We start from the raw sequence: 19,715 nt of genomic DNA on the forward strand, positions 1-19,715 counted from the left end.
TTTATACCCGAAGATTAGAAGCGACAGAAAGATCTAATGTTGTCCAGGAAACTGAAGAAACTGTCATTAAATACAAATAGAAAACTGGGAAAATACAGTATGCTGAAAGGGCTCCTCTGAACTGAGGAAAAATAAATTTCCATTTACTATCTGCATTAGATTTTTTCCAGGAAAGAGGCTGCCATGGATGCAAAGGTTCCTAAATAATCCATTCATAAACCAGATGTCTCTTCTTCCTTGACTCTGTAAATTCTGGAATGTATTTTGTCCTCTGTCTACATTTAGGACTCTGACAGTATCAAAGGGAGTTCTGCAGTCGGCATCAGTGGGAGGCAGCCTGAGCTAGCAGCTGGCGCGGAGGACTTGGACAAAAGCCTAACACCACTAAGTCAATAGCAAAACCCTCATCAACTTGACTGCAAGCTGGAAGTTGTTGTTCAAATTATTACTTTTTGAGGGGTCAGCAGTGTTTGGATCAATTACCAGATGAAAGATCAATTCATAGCATGGCATTGGACATACTGCTTCACTTTCTGATGACTTAGTTCTCCACTTCTTAGTTTACTATGTTCTTTCATACCCATCTCAGCGAATTGATTTGAAATCGATAGATGAGACAGGTTATGTAAGTGCAACTGTCTACCTCTCATGAGTATTTGCAGTAAGAACTGACTCACCAAGATGTGTACATGTGTGCACACCCACGTGCACATATAAACCCTTCCCTCACTGCCTCATCCTAACAGATATAACTGCAGGAATGGTTCTTTAAGAATCCAAAGTCTTTCTCCATTTTCAAATTATTGATTAAAAACTGATGGAATGTAATATGGATTTCCTATTTTAAAGGTAATAGAAGAAAGCTAAGTTTTAGTAAATGGTAGTTCAAGTTGTCTGATATCAATATACTGCTTTTAAGAGTGGTGAACAATTATTGCTGTATTTTATTTTTAAGAGCAGGATCCTGTCATCAGGAGTGGAGGAAGCAATCTTGTAATACAGCTTAAAAAAAAAAAGAGCCATATACTATTCCTCACTATGAAGCACACAAGGAATTGGAGCAAATACAATGGGAAAGCAACAGACAAAGAACAGCAAGAGAAATAACAATGCTATCTAGAAAATCAGAAAAATGCTGAATAATTTGTTAGCTTTCTTATCAATGTGTAGGGGTGGATTTCCAATGCAGAAACATGCATTCCTTCTGTGATTCCAGCAGATCCAAGCATACATTCTCTGAACAGCCAAAATTCTGATCAAGCTGAAAACAATTCACAGAGATACTCAGGTATACTTCATGAACAGATAGCATACAGAAGTTGTTGGTATTTCTCTGCACAGTCTTGGAGAATAAAAAGGTAAGGAGAGAGGACATAAACAATATACTATTCTGGCAGCTCCAGTGAGAAATATTTCTGCTCACAGTTGGCCTATATTTGGTCCTTTACTTTGCATTATGCATTTGAAGTACAATGTAAACATAGTAGATAAGATACAATAAGCCTTAGTGCAATGACATATAATGCACAACCTAAAATAATTGCTTGTCCTTCCATAGTATGTTATTAACCTAATAAAGTAAAAATATATGTAAAATTATATATCGGCACTAGGAATTTGTAACACAATCAAACTACACTTCCTTCATTTCTGCTGTAAGTATACATATATAACGATACAAAATGCAAATAAAGAACAAATACCATATAGTTTTGAAACTTGAAGTATTACTGTGCATTTAAGTTAGCAAACCACATATTCTGCTGAAGAAACTCACAGACATATGGGGTAAGGTCATCTAAAGGAACATGGTAGAAGATTAAAAAGGAAAAAAATTCACAGAGGAAAAGAGCCAGTGTTCTTCCCAGCCAGGTTCATTGCCTTACATAAGACTACAGTAGTATAACAGGGATCCCTGCACAGCATGTCTTCTGCCTTAGACACTGGGGGTTTTTTTTCCTCTTATAAAATGTCTTTTTATAGGTCTTAGCAGAATACTCTATTCTCAAAACAAACTGGCTCAAGACAATCCATCACTGAGTATGTATGTGTTCCAAAACATTACCTATACATGTTGCTACGTTTACAGAATCCAGAGTTCACTGTGTGCCTAATTACAGGTTAGGATTTATCAGAAACAAGGATAAGAATTCTTATATATATGTATTATATAGTAATTTGTGCAGCAATTTCTGGTATTTTGGGTTCATGCATGCAGGGTAACATTTAAGAAAAAGTGGATGTAGCACCACTGGAAGAAGAAACAAACCAAAAAAGGAACTATTAGCATGTAATCACTACATTGGAAACCTTTACTGACTCAACCTCTCAGATGGACTACTTACATTAAAATTTTCAGGACACAGTATTAAAAGCAAAATTATTCACATGCAATTTTAGGACCTGAATTCAAGAGAACAGAACATCTGAAAATAATGGGAACTGCAAAAGTACAGTAATTCTATGGAATAAGACAATGAATGTCTAGTTTGCAATGTTTACAACAAGGACATTTAAGTCTTCAAGAACATTAACCTGTATTATTTGCACTGCAAAAAGCTAAAGGGAAATGGATTCTGTAAACATGGATTCTGTAAAAATGGATTCTGTAAACTAATGATTCTTTTTTTCATTTTATTAACACTTTGGTCCAAAGAATAGATTAATATTCTATTTTACAAGAAAAAGTGAGAGAATGCTCTTGTAAATAAAATTAATTACATTTATTAATTGTCAAAATTCCTTTCACATTTTCAAGTCATCATCTCACATACCATGAACCCCTTCTCTATATTGACAGTGGAACTTTGACACTTACGGTCTAAATCTGAAACTGCCATTGAGAACATAGCATATTATCAGACTATATGAACGGAGATAAGGCACTTCTCTTCCTTGCCTTTTAGTTCTTCATGTGTCAGCCAGAGTGTAACTTATCTACTGATTTCTTTGTGGGAGTCAAGTATCTGAATCACAAAAATTCTGAGCTCCTTTTCAAGCTCTGCCCCTTACCTCCTTTGTGACTTCAGACATGTCACTTAATCTTTCTTTACTCCATTTCCCCCTGTAAAAATGGAAGCTGTAAACCATTACCCTATTTTCCTTCTTTCAGAGATGACTGCTATTCTCCAACTCTTACGTATTCGATACTGAAACATGGGTTAACTTAAAATGCTGTGCTGCAGACCAAAGATACGATCATGTAGAAATACCTGAGCTAGCTTTAACGCAGGCACCTTAGGCGTGGCTAACAGTCTAATTATGACTGCATGGAAACAAATCTCCAGGGAAGAATATGTGAGCCAAAATCTACAGTACCACAGTTTCACTGCTATAGGTACTCTAGCTAAATTAAACAAAAAATAAAACTGATTAGGCCACTACACGTATAAATAAATATTAAGTATATAGAAATCTGAGAAAAATTGAATATAATGAAATATTTCCAAGATGGCTGCAAGAAACATGAGAGACCTGACAGAACCAGGTGAACGGACATGAAACAGAACAATGAAAAGCTCTGCTTAGAGATTGTATGTGTACATAATAACACAGGGATTAATTTGAAAAGGCTGCATTGTCCAATCCTCAAATGGTGAGAATACATCTCCAGCTGTCCCTACCTAAATTAGAAGAAATAGAAGTTCATGGAAAGAAAAAAGTAACAGGTACATGATGATCAAAGAATGAAAAACCTAGGAATATATATAGTTCAGAGGAAAGATAAATTATAAGAAAATATAATAATCCACAGTATTTTAAAAGTAAAATGGAATACTTCCATGATCTTTGTCATAATGATAAAAAGGAACAGTCACTAAAACTGTTAAATAGGAGAAAAAAGCAAATAAAAATAAAACAATTTTGATAGCCTTCAGAGGAATTTCCTGTTGAAAGATATCCTTCAGGCCAGTAACTTGAAGAAGGCTAATGACTTGTGTTAAATTAGGTTCTTTATTACTATTAGTATTATCATCATCATCAATAATAATAATAATAATAGTAATATTTAGAAAACCATAATTTAAAGCACATGGTGACTATTAACTGATAGAGTCAGGAGGATACGTAATTCTGGAAGTATCTGCCACAGGGGGATTTTTAACTTTCCTCTGAGATATGTGGTATTACACATTGTCAAAAACAGAAGACTATGACTAAAAGACCAGGAAACTCATTTACCATGGTAATGTCTTTACCCCTGATATACAAATACGAATGTAATAAAAATGTTCTCAAGAAAATTATTGTGCAATTTACGTTAAGAGAGTGCCGTTCTAACAGCAAAATTAGAGAAGAAGGCAGCACATATGAGCAGAATTTCCCTGTAAGGAAAGCTCCAAGGGCAGGGGATAAATTAACTCAGAAGTTACTTCTGGTTCTGCAGATTTTACTAATTAACAAGATCTTTGCATACTGAATTTTCACAGTCAATCTGCTAACATTTCTTTTTTTCTTCCCCCTTTTTTTTCTTCTCTTGCATCTGATACCACAGCTAATCATCAGAACAAAACTTCAATCTTCATCTGACAGCCATGTAGGCTGGTAGGTAATGTACAGCATATTCTAAGAAAACCAACCCCCTTGCCCTTTTTTTTTTCTTTCCAGCATTTTATCCTGGAAAATAGAAAGAGGCCTCTTACCAGCAAACAGAAAGCCGAATTTCCTATTTACTTTTACTGCGAACTCAACCTTCTTACATTTGCCTTAACTACAAAAATCACTTGTTTTCCTTAGTCATCTTAGCTTGCAAAAAAAAAGTATCAAATGTATCAGAGGGTTTAGCGTACTGTGCTGAAAATTATCATTTCAAACTTTAAAATGAAAGGAAATCCAGAGCAATTAGTTAAAACTGCATTGTTTCACACCAACTGAAATTAAATGGTAAATATGTCAAGTAATAAAAATTAATAAATAAGATAGCTTCCAAAGTGCTGTTTCCATGGAAAATCTGCATGAAAATCCAGTACAAATTCTGATTAAAACCTAACCAAGCTAAACACTGCAGATTACCAAGATTCCAATTAAATGTGACAAATGAACACTTGACAGATTTCAATTCCAATTCTATTTCTGTCAGAATGATCCATTAATATTGAAGATTACTTTATCAGAATTTGAACAATACAGTTGTGCTTAAAATAGTTAAAATACAAGTGGACTTAAGAATCCGATCACAGAAAACTCTCACTCAGATGTCAGATATTACATATATGGAGGAACAAAAGTACATTCCATCCTGTTCTGTCATTATTTAAAGATTAATGTTAACAAAAATTTCTGGAGGCAGATGACATGCCACTGTTCAAATCTTGTTTTTAAAATGTGACAGCAAAATGCAAAAGTCTGTAAACTATAATTTTCATCACAATGTCACCCACCTTTCAAAGGTCTCAGTTCAAGGTTTTATAAAGGAGAAGGAATTCCTGATTGCTGATATGCAAGTCCTGCCATGCAATTTTTTTTTTAATAGTAATTTTGTTTTCATTCATTTATTCATTCATACTTGTCTAGCTCTATGTTTCTATCTATTCTGCCTATTCTATCTATACAAAACTACTTTTAAAACTGAATCCAACAAATTTATCCTACCAAATATAAATTACTACCTTTCAAAAAAATCAAAGTAATGTCTAAAATACTTTAATTATTAGAATGCAATGCCAGTTTTCGCATCAAAACCACAAAAAATTTAAATAAACTGGTTTGCTTTAACTTTTGACACTGCTCAAGCACTTTTTATTTTCAATTACACTTCAGTAAGTGTGATGATTTTCACTGACTACCAAATATATTAAAAATGATATTCAGATGTGACTCTACAGTTTTCCCAATATGGTTCAGGCATACTCCATGTTAGCATACTTTCTGAAGTCAGAATTTTATGTCTAGCAATCTACTGCACTGCTACATGTCCAAGGGTATTAACAAATTGTTTAGTTTCATTATCTTAACCACAAAATCTCGCTACAAAACAGACAATAAAATAATCATCCCAATTTAGGTACAAAGTCTAGAAACTTTTTTCTGACATTTTTCTAGTAATACCAGTATCACTTTCTCCCTTACCACACACCCAGAAAATTGAAATGTAAAGAGATATATTCATGTAAACAACCAAGGAGAATATATAGACACACACTTATGTACATACATAACCTAACGTATCTTCTTTTTAGATGGATGACACCATCTTCCTTTTTGGTCAATTAGTCATTTGCTGTTGGGTTATACATTGCAAGCATATGTAGACTGCTGTAGCCATTCTTCAGTCATACATACTAGATTTGGCAATATCTTACCATGGAGAATAATATCTTTTTATTGGGTCAACATGCCTATCTCAGGAAAGACAAAAACCAAGGAACAATTACCCAGTGCTGTAATCTCTGAAAAACTAAAACATGCACTTAGCCAAACTAATTCATTCATTCTATAACAGACAATATACCACCCTTCTTGCATATACCCACCAATTCCAATTGGATTAGCAAACCCATTATTTCATTGTTTATCAAAAATCTATACACTTTGACATACAATAATTTATTTTATTGTTTATGGGCAAATGGAAAGACAAAGAAGTCAGTGTCTGACTTCATAAAATTTTAGATGAAGGCCAATAAGTGGAGAACAGTAGAACATTCAGGGTTTATGAAATACATTTCAAATTGGAAAGTTTTTTTAAAATTCTAAGTAGTTTTAGATAGAACGGAAAACAAAACCTGAGATTTAAATTACCTTTATTTTGTAATATCTGGAGAGTTACTATAGAATAAATAAGGATTCAGCATTTTCCCCTTCTACATAAATAGACGCTGAATTTAAATGAGATGTTCTAAAAGTATTGTACAGAATAAAATGTGAACAAAAGGAAAGTAATGTTATTCTTTTCTTAATAATGAAGAATGGACTTGACACTCAGTATTATTTTGAAAACAGTCTATATAACATTTTTGGGGAAAAGGGAATTCTCTAGAGTGGGGTTTTTAAATCCTATTTTCTTTTGGTGATGCTGTACATATTACATTCTGGGAAATTTCCTAAGTAGTTGTTGAACCAAAAATGGAAGGAAAAGAGAATACATGTCCTTTGTGGTCTTTTATCTAAAATGAAAAGTATGGAATTTAATTCAATTACCATCTCCCCAGCCCTCTACTGGTATTTTTCTCAAAGTTTTAACTGCTTCTGCAGTATACTTTTTAAGTCATGTAAAGAAAAGAAAGTGTTGGTTTTATTACTAGTGTTGTTATGTTCCATTATTTTGTATATCTGCATTTTAACAAACTTTAAAATAAAATAATTACAATTTTAGCTATTTAATATATTTATTTATGTTTTGGGACTGACCTTTCAAAAGTGTACTTAGTATCACTTGCTAGTGAGATTATGTGTGTGAATGTCGTGTTTGCCCCTACCATTTTCCATATGCTCTGCCTCACCAACACTGCCATCCGGCGTAGTCCTTTCGTAGTTGTCCTCTGGGAGTGGAAGGGCACCCAGTCTTGGCCCTGATGAACTCTTACTGCTTGGTGTTTCTGACTCCTCCAGACCGCTGTCATAGCAACTCTGCAATGACCCTTGATGTGGGTCCTGAGGCTGACTCACAACAGAAAACGTCACTCTACGAAATGGCTGCAAGAGAAAAGATTCTGAATGTCACTGAAAAGTTCAGCCTTTGAACAACTGATTCTCAAAACATGACTTAAGCAAACTAATATTTTAACATTTACCAATTAAACAATTTTGTCTAAATTAAAGCAAACAGCAAGTACAGTCCTTAAAAGGTCACTGGACAGAGTATCTGTGGATTTTTACTGTGATATATGGTCCAGAATCTTCCCACTGTTTTGCACAGCCTCCTTTCGAATGGCTGCATGAGCTAAGAAAACTGTCTTATAATTATTTATAAATTCTGTACAGTTCCTCTTTTACTCAACAGTAATAATTTGAATGGAGTTTGTATCAGACTGCATAAAGGTACTTGACAGTGTATGCGTGTGTATGTGTAAGACTGTGTGGGTGGGTATAAATGCTCACCTGTAAACTCTATTGTGGGTATTAACAACATAGCAGCACACCCATAAGCCTTTCTAAAATCACTTCCTGTGGTTTTGAAAGCTAGTTGACAGGAGAAAGGAGAAAGAAAAGGGGAAAAAAAAAAAAAAAGGGTTCGGTTTCTTAGCTCCTTTGCCATAAAATTCAGTGCCTGGAGACAGGGTGTGTTGCCAGCTGACTTAATAAAGCCTTTAAAGTACTGCAAGCACAGCTGACACCACATGTTTCCACTGGGACTGTACAAACATAGATTGTTAGAGATTTGTATTCATTCAAAATGACAGATATTACTGTTGCTTGGGAAGCCTACACGCTGAACCCTGGCACCAGCAGCATCCCAGGAAGTGGGAGAGTCGATCCTTCACATTTCAGAGAACACTGAGGGCAGGTGGGATGTTCAGTTAAGAAGCTAGGGGATTCTCCTGTGATTTGAACTACACTCAAGCAGTAATGATACATTTCAAATAATTTAATGATACATTTGAAATAACTTACTGTTTGCAAGGCTAGAAAACCCCAGAGAAATACCTAATGTTCTAGAAAGCACCTTCTAAACCAAACACCAATAGATCCATTTTTATAAGACACTATGCAGACTTTCCTATGTTTAAAATGTGAGGTCTGAGAGTGCTTCCCACCTTTGGATTCAGATGTGTTTGAAGTCCTATGTTAGAATGAGACACAGGCATACATCACCCCCACTGGCACCTCTGGTCACTATAGAGTGGAAACACGTATGTAGGCCAGAAGGGAGGAAACAGCAACTACAACCACTTAATGTAAGCCCTGAAGAATAGAAGTCCATATTAGGTTTACAAGTAGAGGGGTAGGTGGAGTTTCAGTTAGAATTTTTACAATTTATTTTGAGGATACAAAGTTTTTAAGATATAAAAAGATATTCAGTGCTGATGATAAATAGGTTGGACTACAAATATAACACTACGTCTTCCCGGCACAAGTAGATCAAAAGTTTATAAATGTGGGTGTTGCTAGAAATATGAGAAAATTCTAAGGCAAGAGTCATGGTATTCTGACGGTGAGGTTTTGACCTTTTAACGTTTCCTTCTATTCTTCAGCTGCAAAGTGCTTTTATACCAAGTTAATTTAGAGCTCTGTATCATATCAAATGCAAGGAGAATAGAGGAGCAAAACAAAAGAATGGAGAGCACAAATGCTGCACATTAAAAGAACACATTAAAATAGTTTAGAGTGGCTGCTCCTTTCGCTAATGTGGAAACAGAAAGCATAGAGGAGCATTAGAACTGCTATGTTAAGACCCTATATCTACAATATACAATTTTAATATCTTTTCCCCATAGATGCTCAGTAAGATCTTTCCCTTCCAGGAGTATTCAGAAGGAATCCCTTTGTTTTACTGCACAGGAATTCTAAAAGCTCTCCTACTGGTTCTGAATTATGCAGGAAGTATAAAGCCCTTTTGCAACAGTCTGTCCTGCAAAATGTCTGTGTCATTTGTATTGTATTTTCATATTTCAGTAATAGCTTGTGTATTGTGTTATTGGCAATTTACACATACATTAATTCCCTCAGAGAAGTAACTGAATAAATGTAAGGAAAGGTAAAGTGTCTTTATCTAAGCTATGGCTTTAGATGTGAACAACCAATTTTCTTTTGTCTTTTTTTTTTTTTTAACTTATGGAAGTAGTGATTTCCCTTCATGTGCTTTCCACAGAAGGACTTCCAAGTATATAAAACGTTATCAAACAAAGACAATATCTTGTTAACAGGCTCTGTTGTTTCTTTCCAATATGAGTATTCTCAGATCACTTAAGAATACTTGCAAGTAGACGTTAAGGTTTCACTAGGCCAGTAAAGTTTATTATTCTCATTACACTGACCAAACTCACAGGATCTTTCCACTGTCTTGACATTGAAGTTACATTTATTTCTTCATATTATTACCATGTCAGGTGACTAGCTGCCATTCCTGCTTACATTAGAAATGAGATATTTTAGTTTGGAAAATATGGATTCCCGATTTAATAAGTATGCCAAAGTTGCTAGTACAATATAAACTGTACTTCTACTATTATTCAGGAAACAGCTCAGGGAAGTGCCTAAGGACATAAGAAAAGAATTTCTCTTCACTCACACTTTACTCATTGGTGCAATGCCCAGATGGATCCTAAGATCAAGTTTTGCCGCCTATAAGTAGTACCATTGACAGAACTTTCTAGAGTGCCTGCCTGTCTTTCCTGAAGAGCTTGTACTCTAGATGCATGAGTTATCCCACCACAGCTCAGTAAGTTGGACAATGTCATATTTCAGAGGCCACACACAAAGCTACAGTTCCTCCTGCTTGATTCTCAGGCTGCGTACATTGCTGTACATATGACATCCTTGAGGTGGACCCTGTTTCACTCTGTTTTATTATTCTGGAGGCATCTCTTGTACCTGCCACCTTGCACCCTTTGCTGTCCACTCCTGCCCACCACTTCCTTAATTGACTGTGCATTGTAATTTCTCTCCATGGCCATTCCTAGTTTAAAGTTCTCCTCACCAGGATGCCCAAACTGGCGGCAAAGATGCTGTTGCCAGCTTTGTCAGGTCGAGCCTGTCTCTCCCCTGATGTCCTCAATCCTCCAAAAGGGGGTCCATTGGTCTAAAAGCAAAATCCCTGTCCCACAGGACCTACCTGCTCCTTCCCAAGCCTTTCACTGTTAGGACTGAGGAGACACCATGAAGTCCCATGTGCCCTTCACCCCCTCTCCTTAAAGCTGTGTAGTCACCTTTGATACAGTCAACATCCTCACAGTGCCACTGGTGCCCATATGGATGAGGAGCAGCAGATACAGGGGCTCATATCAGGGATGTCACTGAGAGACTACCAAGTCTTGTACAGTCCACCAACTATTATCTGTTGCTGTTTCATGTGGGCACCAGTGATACAGCCAGGAGCAGTCTGAGGAGTATCAAGGATTACAGAGCCCTGGGAGCAGTGGTAAGGGACTCTGGAGCTCAGGTAGTTTCTTCCTCAATTGTCCCGGTCGAAGGGAAGGTGTTTGAAAGGACCAGTTGAATCCAGCAAATCAAAAAATGGTTATAGGACTGGTGCCACAGCCAGGGGTTTGGCTGCTTAGACCATAGGACTCATTTTGAGAAACCTGGTCTACTGGGGGCTGATGGGGTCTGTCTGTCAAACAAGGGGAAGAGCATCTTTGGTCATAGGCTTGCCCAGGTGGTGAAGAGGGCTTTGAACTAAAGTTGCTGGGGGAGGGGAACCTCAATCCATCCCACCCCTACCAGCTGGATGCCAGTGCCAGCAATAGATGCTGGAGAGGGATCACAGGTCAGCAGGAGAGCACCTGAAGAGCAGCACAAAGGAACTCCAGACACTCCTGCCAGTAAGTCAGCTTCATTGGGGGCCCAACTTAAATGCCTCTATGCAAACGCACGTTGCATAAATAAGAGGAGTGTGAGATGCACATATGCTTGTAGGGCTATGATCTCACTGGCATCACGGAGACATGGTGGGATGGCTCCTATGACTGGAGTCTTGGAATGGAAGGATACAGGCTCTTTAGAAAGGACAGGTAGGGGACACAAGGAGGGGATGTCACCCTCTATGTCAATGACCAGCTGGAGTGCATGGAGCGCCGCCTGGGGATGAATGAGCCGACCAAGGGTCAGGATTAAAGGGACATAAGGGACAAGTGACATTATAGTGGGGGTCTGCTACAGGCCACCTGACCAGGAAGAGCAAGTGGATGAGGCCCTCTACAGACAGGTAGGAGCAGCCTCACATTCACAATCCCTGGTTCTCATGGGGGACTTCAACCACCCCTGTATCTGCTGGAAGGACAACACAGCAGGGCATAAGAATTCCAGGAGGTTCCTGGAATGCGTTGATGAGAACTTCCTTCTCCAAGTGATAGAGAAGCCAATGAGGAGAGGTGCTATGCTGGATGTTGTTCTCACCAAAAAGGAGGGTCTGGTGAAGAATGTGAAGCTCAAGGGCAGCCTTGGCTGCAGTGACCATGACATGGTCAACTTCAAGATCCTTAGGACAGTGAGGAGGTGTCGTGGTTTCAGCTGGGGTAGAGTTAATTGTCTTCCTAGTAGCTGGTACAGTGCTATATTTTTGAGTTAGGTATGAGAAGAATGTTGATAACACACTGATGTTTTCAGTTGTTGCTAAGTAGTGTTTAGACTAAGTCAAGGATTTTTCAGCTTCTCATGCCCAGCCAGCAAGAAGGCTGGAGGGGCACAAGAAGTTGGGAGGGGACACAGCCAGGGCAGCTGACCCAAACTGGCCAACAGGGTATTCCATACCATGTGACGTCACATCTAGTATATAAAGTGGGGGGAGTGGAGCTGGGGGGATCGCTGCTCAGGGACTAACTGGGCATCGGTCAGCTGGTGGTGAGCAATTGCATTGTGCATCACTTGCATATTCCAATCCTTTTATTATTACTACTGTAATTTTATTAGTGTTACCATTATCATTATTAGTTTCCTCTTTTCTGTTCTATTAAACTGTTCTTATCTCAACCTCCAAGTTTTACTTTTTTTTTTCAATTCCCTCCCCCATCCCACTGGGCAGGGGGGGAAGTGAATGAGTGGCTGCATGGTACTTAGTTGCTGGCTGGAGTTAAACCACGACAGGAGGGCGCACAGCAAGCTCGCTACCCTGGACTTCAGGAGAGCAGACTCTGGCCTCTTCAGGGATCTGCTTGGTAGAGTACCATGGGATACAGACTTGGAGGGAAGAGAGGCCCAGGAAAGCTGGTTAATATGCAAGGACCACCTCCTCCCAGCTCAGGAGCAATGCATTCCAACAAAGAGGAAGTCAGGCAAAACCACCAGGAGGCCTGCAGGGAAAAAGGAAAAGGAGCTCCTGGACAAATGCAGACAGAAGAAGCCCACAGAGGGTGGAAGCAAGGACAGGTAGCCTGGGAAGAATACAGGGAAATTGTGTGAGCAGCCAGGGATCGGGTCAGGAAAGCTAAAGCCCTGATAGAATTAAATCTGGCCAGGGATGTCAAGGGCAACAAGAAAAGCTTCTATAGGTATGTTGGTGATAAAAGGAAGACTAGGGAAAATGTGGGCCCTCTCTGGAAGGAAACAGGAGAGCTGGTTACCTGGGACATGGAAAAGGCTGAGACTCAACAACTTCTTTGCCTCAGTCTTCATGACAAGTGCTCCAGCCACACCGCCAAGTGGCAGAAGACAAAGGCAGGGGCTGGGAGAATGAAGAACTGCCCACTGTAGAAGACCACGTTTGAGACCATCTAAGGAACCCGAAGGTGCACAAGTCCATGGGACCTGATGAGATGCATCCACAGGTCCTGAGGGAACTGGTGGATGAAGTGGCTAAGCCACTGCCCATCATATTTGAGAAGTCGTGGCAGTCCGGGGAAGTTCCCACTGAGTGGAAAAGGTGAAACATAACCCCCATTTTTAAAAAGGGAAAAAGAGGAAGACCTGGCGAACTACTGGCCCATCAGTCTCACCTCTGTGCCCGGCAAGATCATGGAGCAGATCCTCCTGGAAACTATGCTAAGGCACATGGAAAATCAGGAGGTGATTGGCTTCACTAAGGGCAAATCCTGCCTGACAAATTTGGTAGCCTTCTACGGTAGGGTTACAGCATTGGTGGATAAGGGAAGAGCAACTGATGTCATCTGCCTGGACTTGTGCAAAGCATTTGACACTGTCCTGCATGACATCCTTGCCTCTAAATTGGAGAGACGTGGATTTGATGGATGGACCACTCAGGGGATAAGGAATTGGCTGGATGGTCACACTCAAAAGGTTGCGGTCAACGGCTTCATGTCTGAGTGGAGAACAGTGACGAGTGATGTTCCTCAGGGGTCGGTATTGGGACTAGCACTGTTTAACACCTTTGTCAATGACATGGGCAGTGCGATTGACTGCACCCTCAGCAAGCTTGCTGACAACATCAAGCTGCATGGTGTGGCTGACATGCTGGAGGGAATGGATGTCATCCACAGAGACCTTGACAGGCTTAAGAGGTGGGCCCGTGCAGACCTCATGAAGTTCAACAAGGCCAAGTGGAAGGTCCTGCACATGGCTCAGGGCAATCCCAAGCACAAATACAGGCTGAGTGGAGAATGGATTGAGAGCAAACCTGTGGAGAAGGACGTGGGGGTGTTGGTTGACAAGAAGCTCAATATGACACAGCAATGTGTGCTCGCAGCCCAGAAAGCCAAGTGTACCCTGGGCTGCATCAAAATAAACGTGACCAGCAGGTCAAGGGAGGCAATTCTGTCCCTCTACTCAGCTCTCATGAGACCCTACCTGGCGTACTGTGTGTAACTCTGGGGCCCCCAACATAAGAAAGACATGGACCTGTTGAAGCAAGTCCAGAGGAGGGCCATGAAGATGATCAGAGGGCTGGAGCACCTCTCCTATGAAGACAGGCTGAGAGAGTTGGGGTTGCTCAGCCTGGAGAAGAGAAGGCCCCGAGAGACCTTATAGCGGCCTTCCAGTACCTAAAGGGGGCCTACCAGAAAGCTGGAGAGGGACTTCTTAAATGGACATGTAGTGATTGGACAAGGGGTAATGGCTTTAAACTGAAAGAGGGTAGATATAGATTAGATGTAAGGAGGAAGTTCTTTACTGTGAGGGTGGTGAAGCACTGGAACAGGTTGCCCAGAGAGGCTGTGGATGCCCCATCCCTGGAAGTGTTCAAGGCCAGGTTGGATGGGGCTTTGAGCAACCTGGTCTAGTGGAAGATGCCCCTGCCCATGGCAGGGGGGCTGGAACTTGATGATCTTTAAGGCTTCCAACCCAAACAATTCTTTGATTCTATGATTCTAATACTCCAACAAGTGAATAAGCCTCAGGAGTCTCTGCAAAGCATCCTGCATCTGAGCACCTGGCACATTGCAAACCTCCCTAAACAGCAGGTCAGGTCAGCAGATGGGGCCTCCACCCCCCTTAGAATAGGGTCTCTCACTCTGATGTTTCCTCAGGCAGACTTTCTACCCTAATGTCTGCTACCAGGTCACTGACCCTATTCTGAAGTTGCAAGTCTGTGTGTGGAAGAGTTGTCTGCCCTGTGTTGCAAGACATCACATGCCTACAGTCTCCCCTACCTTGCGAGTCTTTCCAGTGAGCACACCCTCTGGTTGTTCCTCCTGCTGTGCAGTCAGGGGTTCAGGCTGCATGGGTGGTACATGGGTATATGTATCAGTAAATGTATGGATATATATAGTGTACTAGTATGCTAAATAGTATTTAGTGAAAATAAATATAGAGGCTTGGAATAGAATTCTGCTTTCAGCTAAAATAGCTGGGTATGTAAGGAATGTCCATATACTAGTTCTTGATGGGAAACTGTATTTTGGTTTAAAGTAAGATCTAGTGTAAGTCATACAGCTTATCTTTGAAATGATATGGTACAATATATTGTTGTGGAATCACACAGAGAAGCAAGAGTGATTTGTACGTTCTCATATTAAGTATTTAAGCATACTAGTAAGCATACTTAGTATGTACTAGTAAGTACATACATAACGTATACATTTCAGGAAAAAAATGGAACAAATTTTACATGGTATAAACAGGTGGGAGACCATCAATTTCTACGGAGTTTAGTGAAGTTCCATTTTAAGAAGTTGCCTGTTGCTGAATACTGATGATATCTAATGGATATATTAAAATGGCTCTTAAACTTCCACTGAAGGATTTCTCTTGACTAGAGTTCAAGATTGTCACATCATAACTAATCGTATTGACCTCACAAAAACTAACTTTATAAATCCTTGTTTAGATCAGTACTTAAGCTGTGAACTGTTTGATGGACCAAAACTTCATGAAATGAGATCATGTATTCTGTAACTTTATGTCAATTGCTACTAAGTTCTGGACTAATGATGCAAACTTTGTGATTCTCCCAGAATTTGGATGTACTTAGACCCTGTCCCATTGGCTATTCCTGAATATCATAATATCTCTCAAGGAAGGAATTAGCTGCTAGAGATACTGTGACAAGCTGAGAAAACATGCAAATTAAGGAAGCAATTCCCACCATTTCCCACAGACTGCTATATTTGTCTGTTATCAAAGCTTCCAGAGGAAACATTAAAATCTACATTTGAAAGGCCCTATCGACCTAATAGTCATATGATAAATTGATAACTCTCAGACTCCCAAGGAACCACAGGCCACAGTTTAGCAACCACTTTTTAAAAGATGCTGAGGACCTCTGAGTACAGATTGCCTGTGAAGTAGTAAAAGCAATGCCCTGTAACTCCAAGCTAAGCTCAATGGAACCTACCCTTAAAATATGAAGACCCTGCCCTTTATTTAGGTTTATCCTTGGAAAAACACACCTGCAGCTCTGAAAGCAGATAACTGGAGAGTATGACACTTAGAGGCACCCAGAGACCCCACAGAATTCAAGGGTGTAATGCAAAGCTTATAGTTCATGGTTGACACACCTACATGTTGGTCCTGCTTGCAAAGTATTCTAAAGACCACTTTGGGATAATCTCTTTGAAAATTCCCATTAGAGATTTAATCTGAAGAGACAAATATTAATACCCCCTCCCAAGGGCTTTGCTTAAAGGTTTTTAAGGTTTTATTCAATGATTGTGATGAATCAATTCCACCTAGTTTTCCAGATATAATCACCTGCCTGGGGTCACTTTGTGGCAAAGACACACTGCACCATAAACACTTTGCATCATCTACAGTTATTACAAAAACAGAGTGATGCAACTTAAAATGGGAATTAAAAGAAATTATTGAGTATTTAAAACTTTCTGTTCCCTTTCCAATTGATTTTCTGGAAATCAGTCCCAACTAGATCACAAGCATAGAAGACCTTGTTATCACATCTGCAGTTACTGCAAGAATGGTAGTAATGTTCTTTAAAATAAGTTTTGGAAAGAACTATCAAAGATTTAGGACCATCCTGTTCCTCTTCCCATATTCTTTTAAGGACACACATCTTACCTAGATGGCATATAGAGAAGAATATCCGTGACAGATGCAAAGTTGGGCTGGTTTATAGCCAGGGTTGAAAATGCCTAAGAATATCATTATTTATCCTCTAAACTAAAAGAAATTTGATGTGCCTTTACTAAGACATTAATAACGAGTTTTTAAACAGATCCAGATGTTCATCTTGCTTTTTTTCTAAAGTGCTGTACTGAGTAAGAATTACCTGACACAAAACTAACACACATAGTATTCAGCTCAGTAGAGCCAATTGAGCCCATTCCACAGAATATCAATGAGTATGATATAATGCTGACAAAATCCTTTTTGAAAGAATTATGTGCATGTTAATTGTTATTCTGCGGCATTTATTACACTTCTACTTCCAGTACAAACATCAGAATTCTGACCTCTATGTTGCATTACTTCTGAGAACCAGATCTTCTCAGGCAAATGTATTGCAAATTTTGAATGCATTATGCCTCGTGGAATAACATCATGGCCTGTGCTTTTCTGATAAAAAGAAATAGACCTTGATCATAATATATGTTTGTTACCTGTATAGTTAAGGAACACTGTTCAATTCATTTAATGGATTTTAAGAACAGAAAAAGTTGGATATCCACACTGTGGTTTACTGTCTTCTTTCCAACATGTCATCCTTTCTGATACCTAAACCACCATATACTTTAGACAGTATAATCTGGATAAATATAGCAACAGTCAACAGAACTATCAGTCACAAAAGATACTGAGTTTTTATATACTTTGAAAATTAAGGCTAGACTAATTATGGCAGCTATTTTTTACACCCAAAAAACTATGACATCTTAGAGATAAAGTTGATGAAAACACAGAAGTATGGGATTGCTATAAAATGCCTCTGAAAAAAACCTGTATATGTTTATACATATTATTGTTTACATAACTCATAGTAGTCCTTTAGTTGCTACTAACAAGAACATTTAAGTTAAATGAGATTTAATCCCTATCAAGAAAGTTATGAGCACTAGAATGTTGATACATAATAAATGTTATCTACGCATTAGTTGCTATGAATGCAGAAAAACCCTCCATAAACAAGAACTTTCTTCATGTATTCTAATCTTCATTTAGATCCTAATCTGTAAAACATTTGAGGTTTCAAAGAAAACCGAATATTAATGAGACAAGCAAGAAGGAAGGAGGATGAATACCAGGATTAATATTTCTAAAAAGTTATTGGTAAAAAGCTGGTTATCTCATACATTTATTGAAGTGCCAAAAATAAGGATATAAGATGCACTTTAACAAGGAGAAACAGACTATATCCTTAATTTTGTTTTTCCATTGATAAAATTACATCAGTAACATTTCACAGAAAAATGGACATGAGAAATTTCCAAGTGCTGACAAAATAAGGCACATACTCATGAGGGGAGAGGAGAGGGTTATGTTTAGCTTTATTGATTTTCAGTGCACAACATTAATACAACTCCATCTGCCTGCACTGTGAATCAACGTGGTAGAGCTGCTTTTACCCAAATAAGCCCACTAGCTGTTCAATTTGTCCTTCCCAGCAAAACAGCAACCCTAAGCCTTTACTAGTCCCTTGGTAGGTATAGTCCTTACTGGATTCACATTTCTTAAGAATGCAATAAGTCTGATAATTTCCTCCCTCTGAAAACTGATATAATATTTTCTGATAACAGCATTTGGAATTATTCTTAATTATATCTGATCATGGAGATGATCAGATCACAGAGAAAAGATACACCTTTGCATTATACCCCAAAGGTAAATCACCATTTCTTCCTTGTTTCAACTGTATTTCATAAACCAGATATTTTCTTTTCCCCTCACCAGCAGAACAAAAATCACTGCAATGCCAAAGACATACACTTCTTGCAGTCTGTACTAATCGAGGCCTATTAACTTATTCTATGGTACAGTGTTTATCTTTGTCTGTATTAATTTACTCTTCCCTATACAAGCTAGAAAGTAAAATCATATTATAATTTCAATTCATGAAGAACCCTAATTTCAGAGCTTGGCATTAGGGACTTGGTGGATAGACTTCGTGAAAAGCAATATATCCATACAGCTGCATGAGGCCTAATCATGACACTTTCTGGCCATTATGAGAGGGATTTTCCTTTCATTTCCTAAAATTTCTAGTTTTGCATTGTATTTACCGATACTTCACATTGTTGATGGATTATATTCTTTCATGGTTTCTGTATAGCAATTGCTATCAACTCTGTAAATACTGTCAGTTCAAATCCTGGTGCATTTAGACTATAATGGTGGGGTGGAAGTGTGAATCCTTTTTACGTTTGATTGAGAGCTAGGGTTGCAACCATCAACCCTTTCTCAGCCTGTTACCTCACAATTGATTTGGATAAGAATAGTAAGATTCTATCAGGCCTTCTTGCTGTCACACCACCTACATCTCAAAAGAATCAGGATTTTGAAAACATTTTAAACAACTGTAAAATGCAATCCAAGAAGCAACTTATTATGTTGAGAAGCATACAAAATTAGCCCAAACTGAGTTCTAAGCTAAAGTAAGCTATATTGGTTTAAGTATTTCTACTAACTCCTTCAGCATTAGCTTGGGCACTCCCCAAAACCCTGGAAGATCAGAAACTAAGGTTCTTATTTTCCCCTAACTCTCAAATCAGATGACGTCCCACTTTATCGACATGTGATATCTTGGGTTATTCACTAGGATTTAAGTTGGCCGA

The 19,715-nt window shown here is 38.7% G+C and overlaps 1 protein-coding gene across 4 annotated transcripts in view; it reads right to left on the reverse strand.

The window, feature by feature from the left end:
• The window catches only part of PCDH7 (protocadherin 7), a 299,101-nt gene that overhangs the window by 145,779 nt on the left and 133,607 nt on the right, over positions 1 to 19,715 (reverse strand). Inside the window, exon 3 of one of the 4 annotated variants that reach the window (XM_069792169.1) lies at positions 7,419 to 7,635. The exons of 1 other annotated variant lie outside the window; for it this stretch is intronic. In XM_069792169.1, coding sequence (XP_069648270.1) covers positions 7,419 to 7,635 — 217 coding nt within the window. The remainder of the gene's footprint in view (positions 1 to 7,418; positions 7,636 to 19,715) is intronic. 2 more of the 4 variants (XM_069792184.1, XM_069792178.1) reach the window with 2 other exon arrangements.

Source organism: Haliaeetus albicilla, chromosome 1, assembly GCF_947461875.1.
Source record: "Haliaeetus albicilla chromosome 1, bHalAlb1.1, whole genome shotgun sequence".
In the NCBI taxonomy this organism is placed as follows: domain Eukaryota; kingdom Metazoa; phylum Chordata; class Aves; order Accipitriformes; family Accipitridae; genus Haliaeetus; species Haliaeetus albicilla.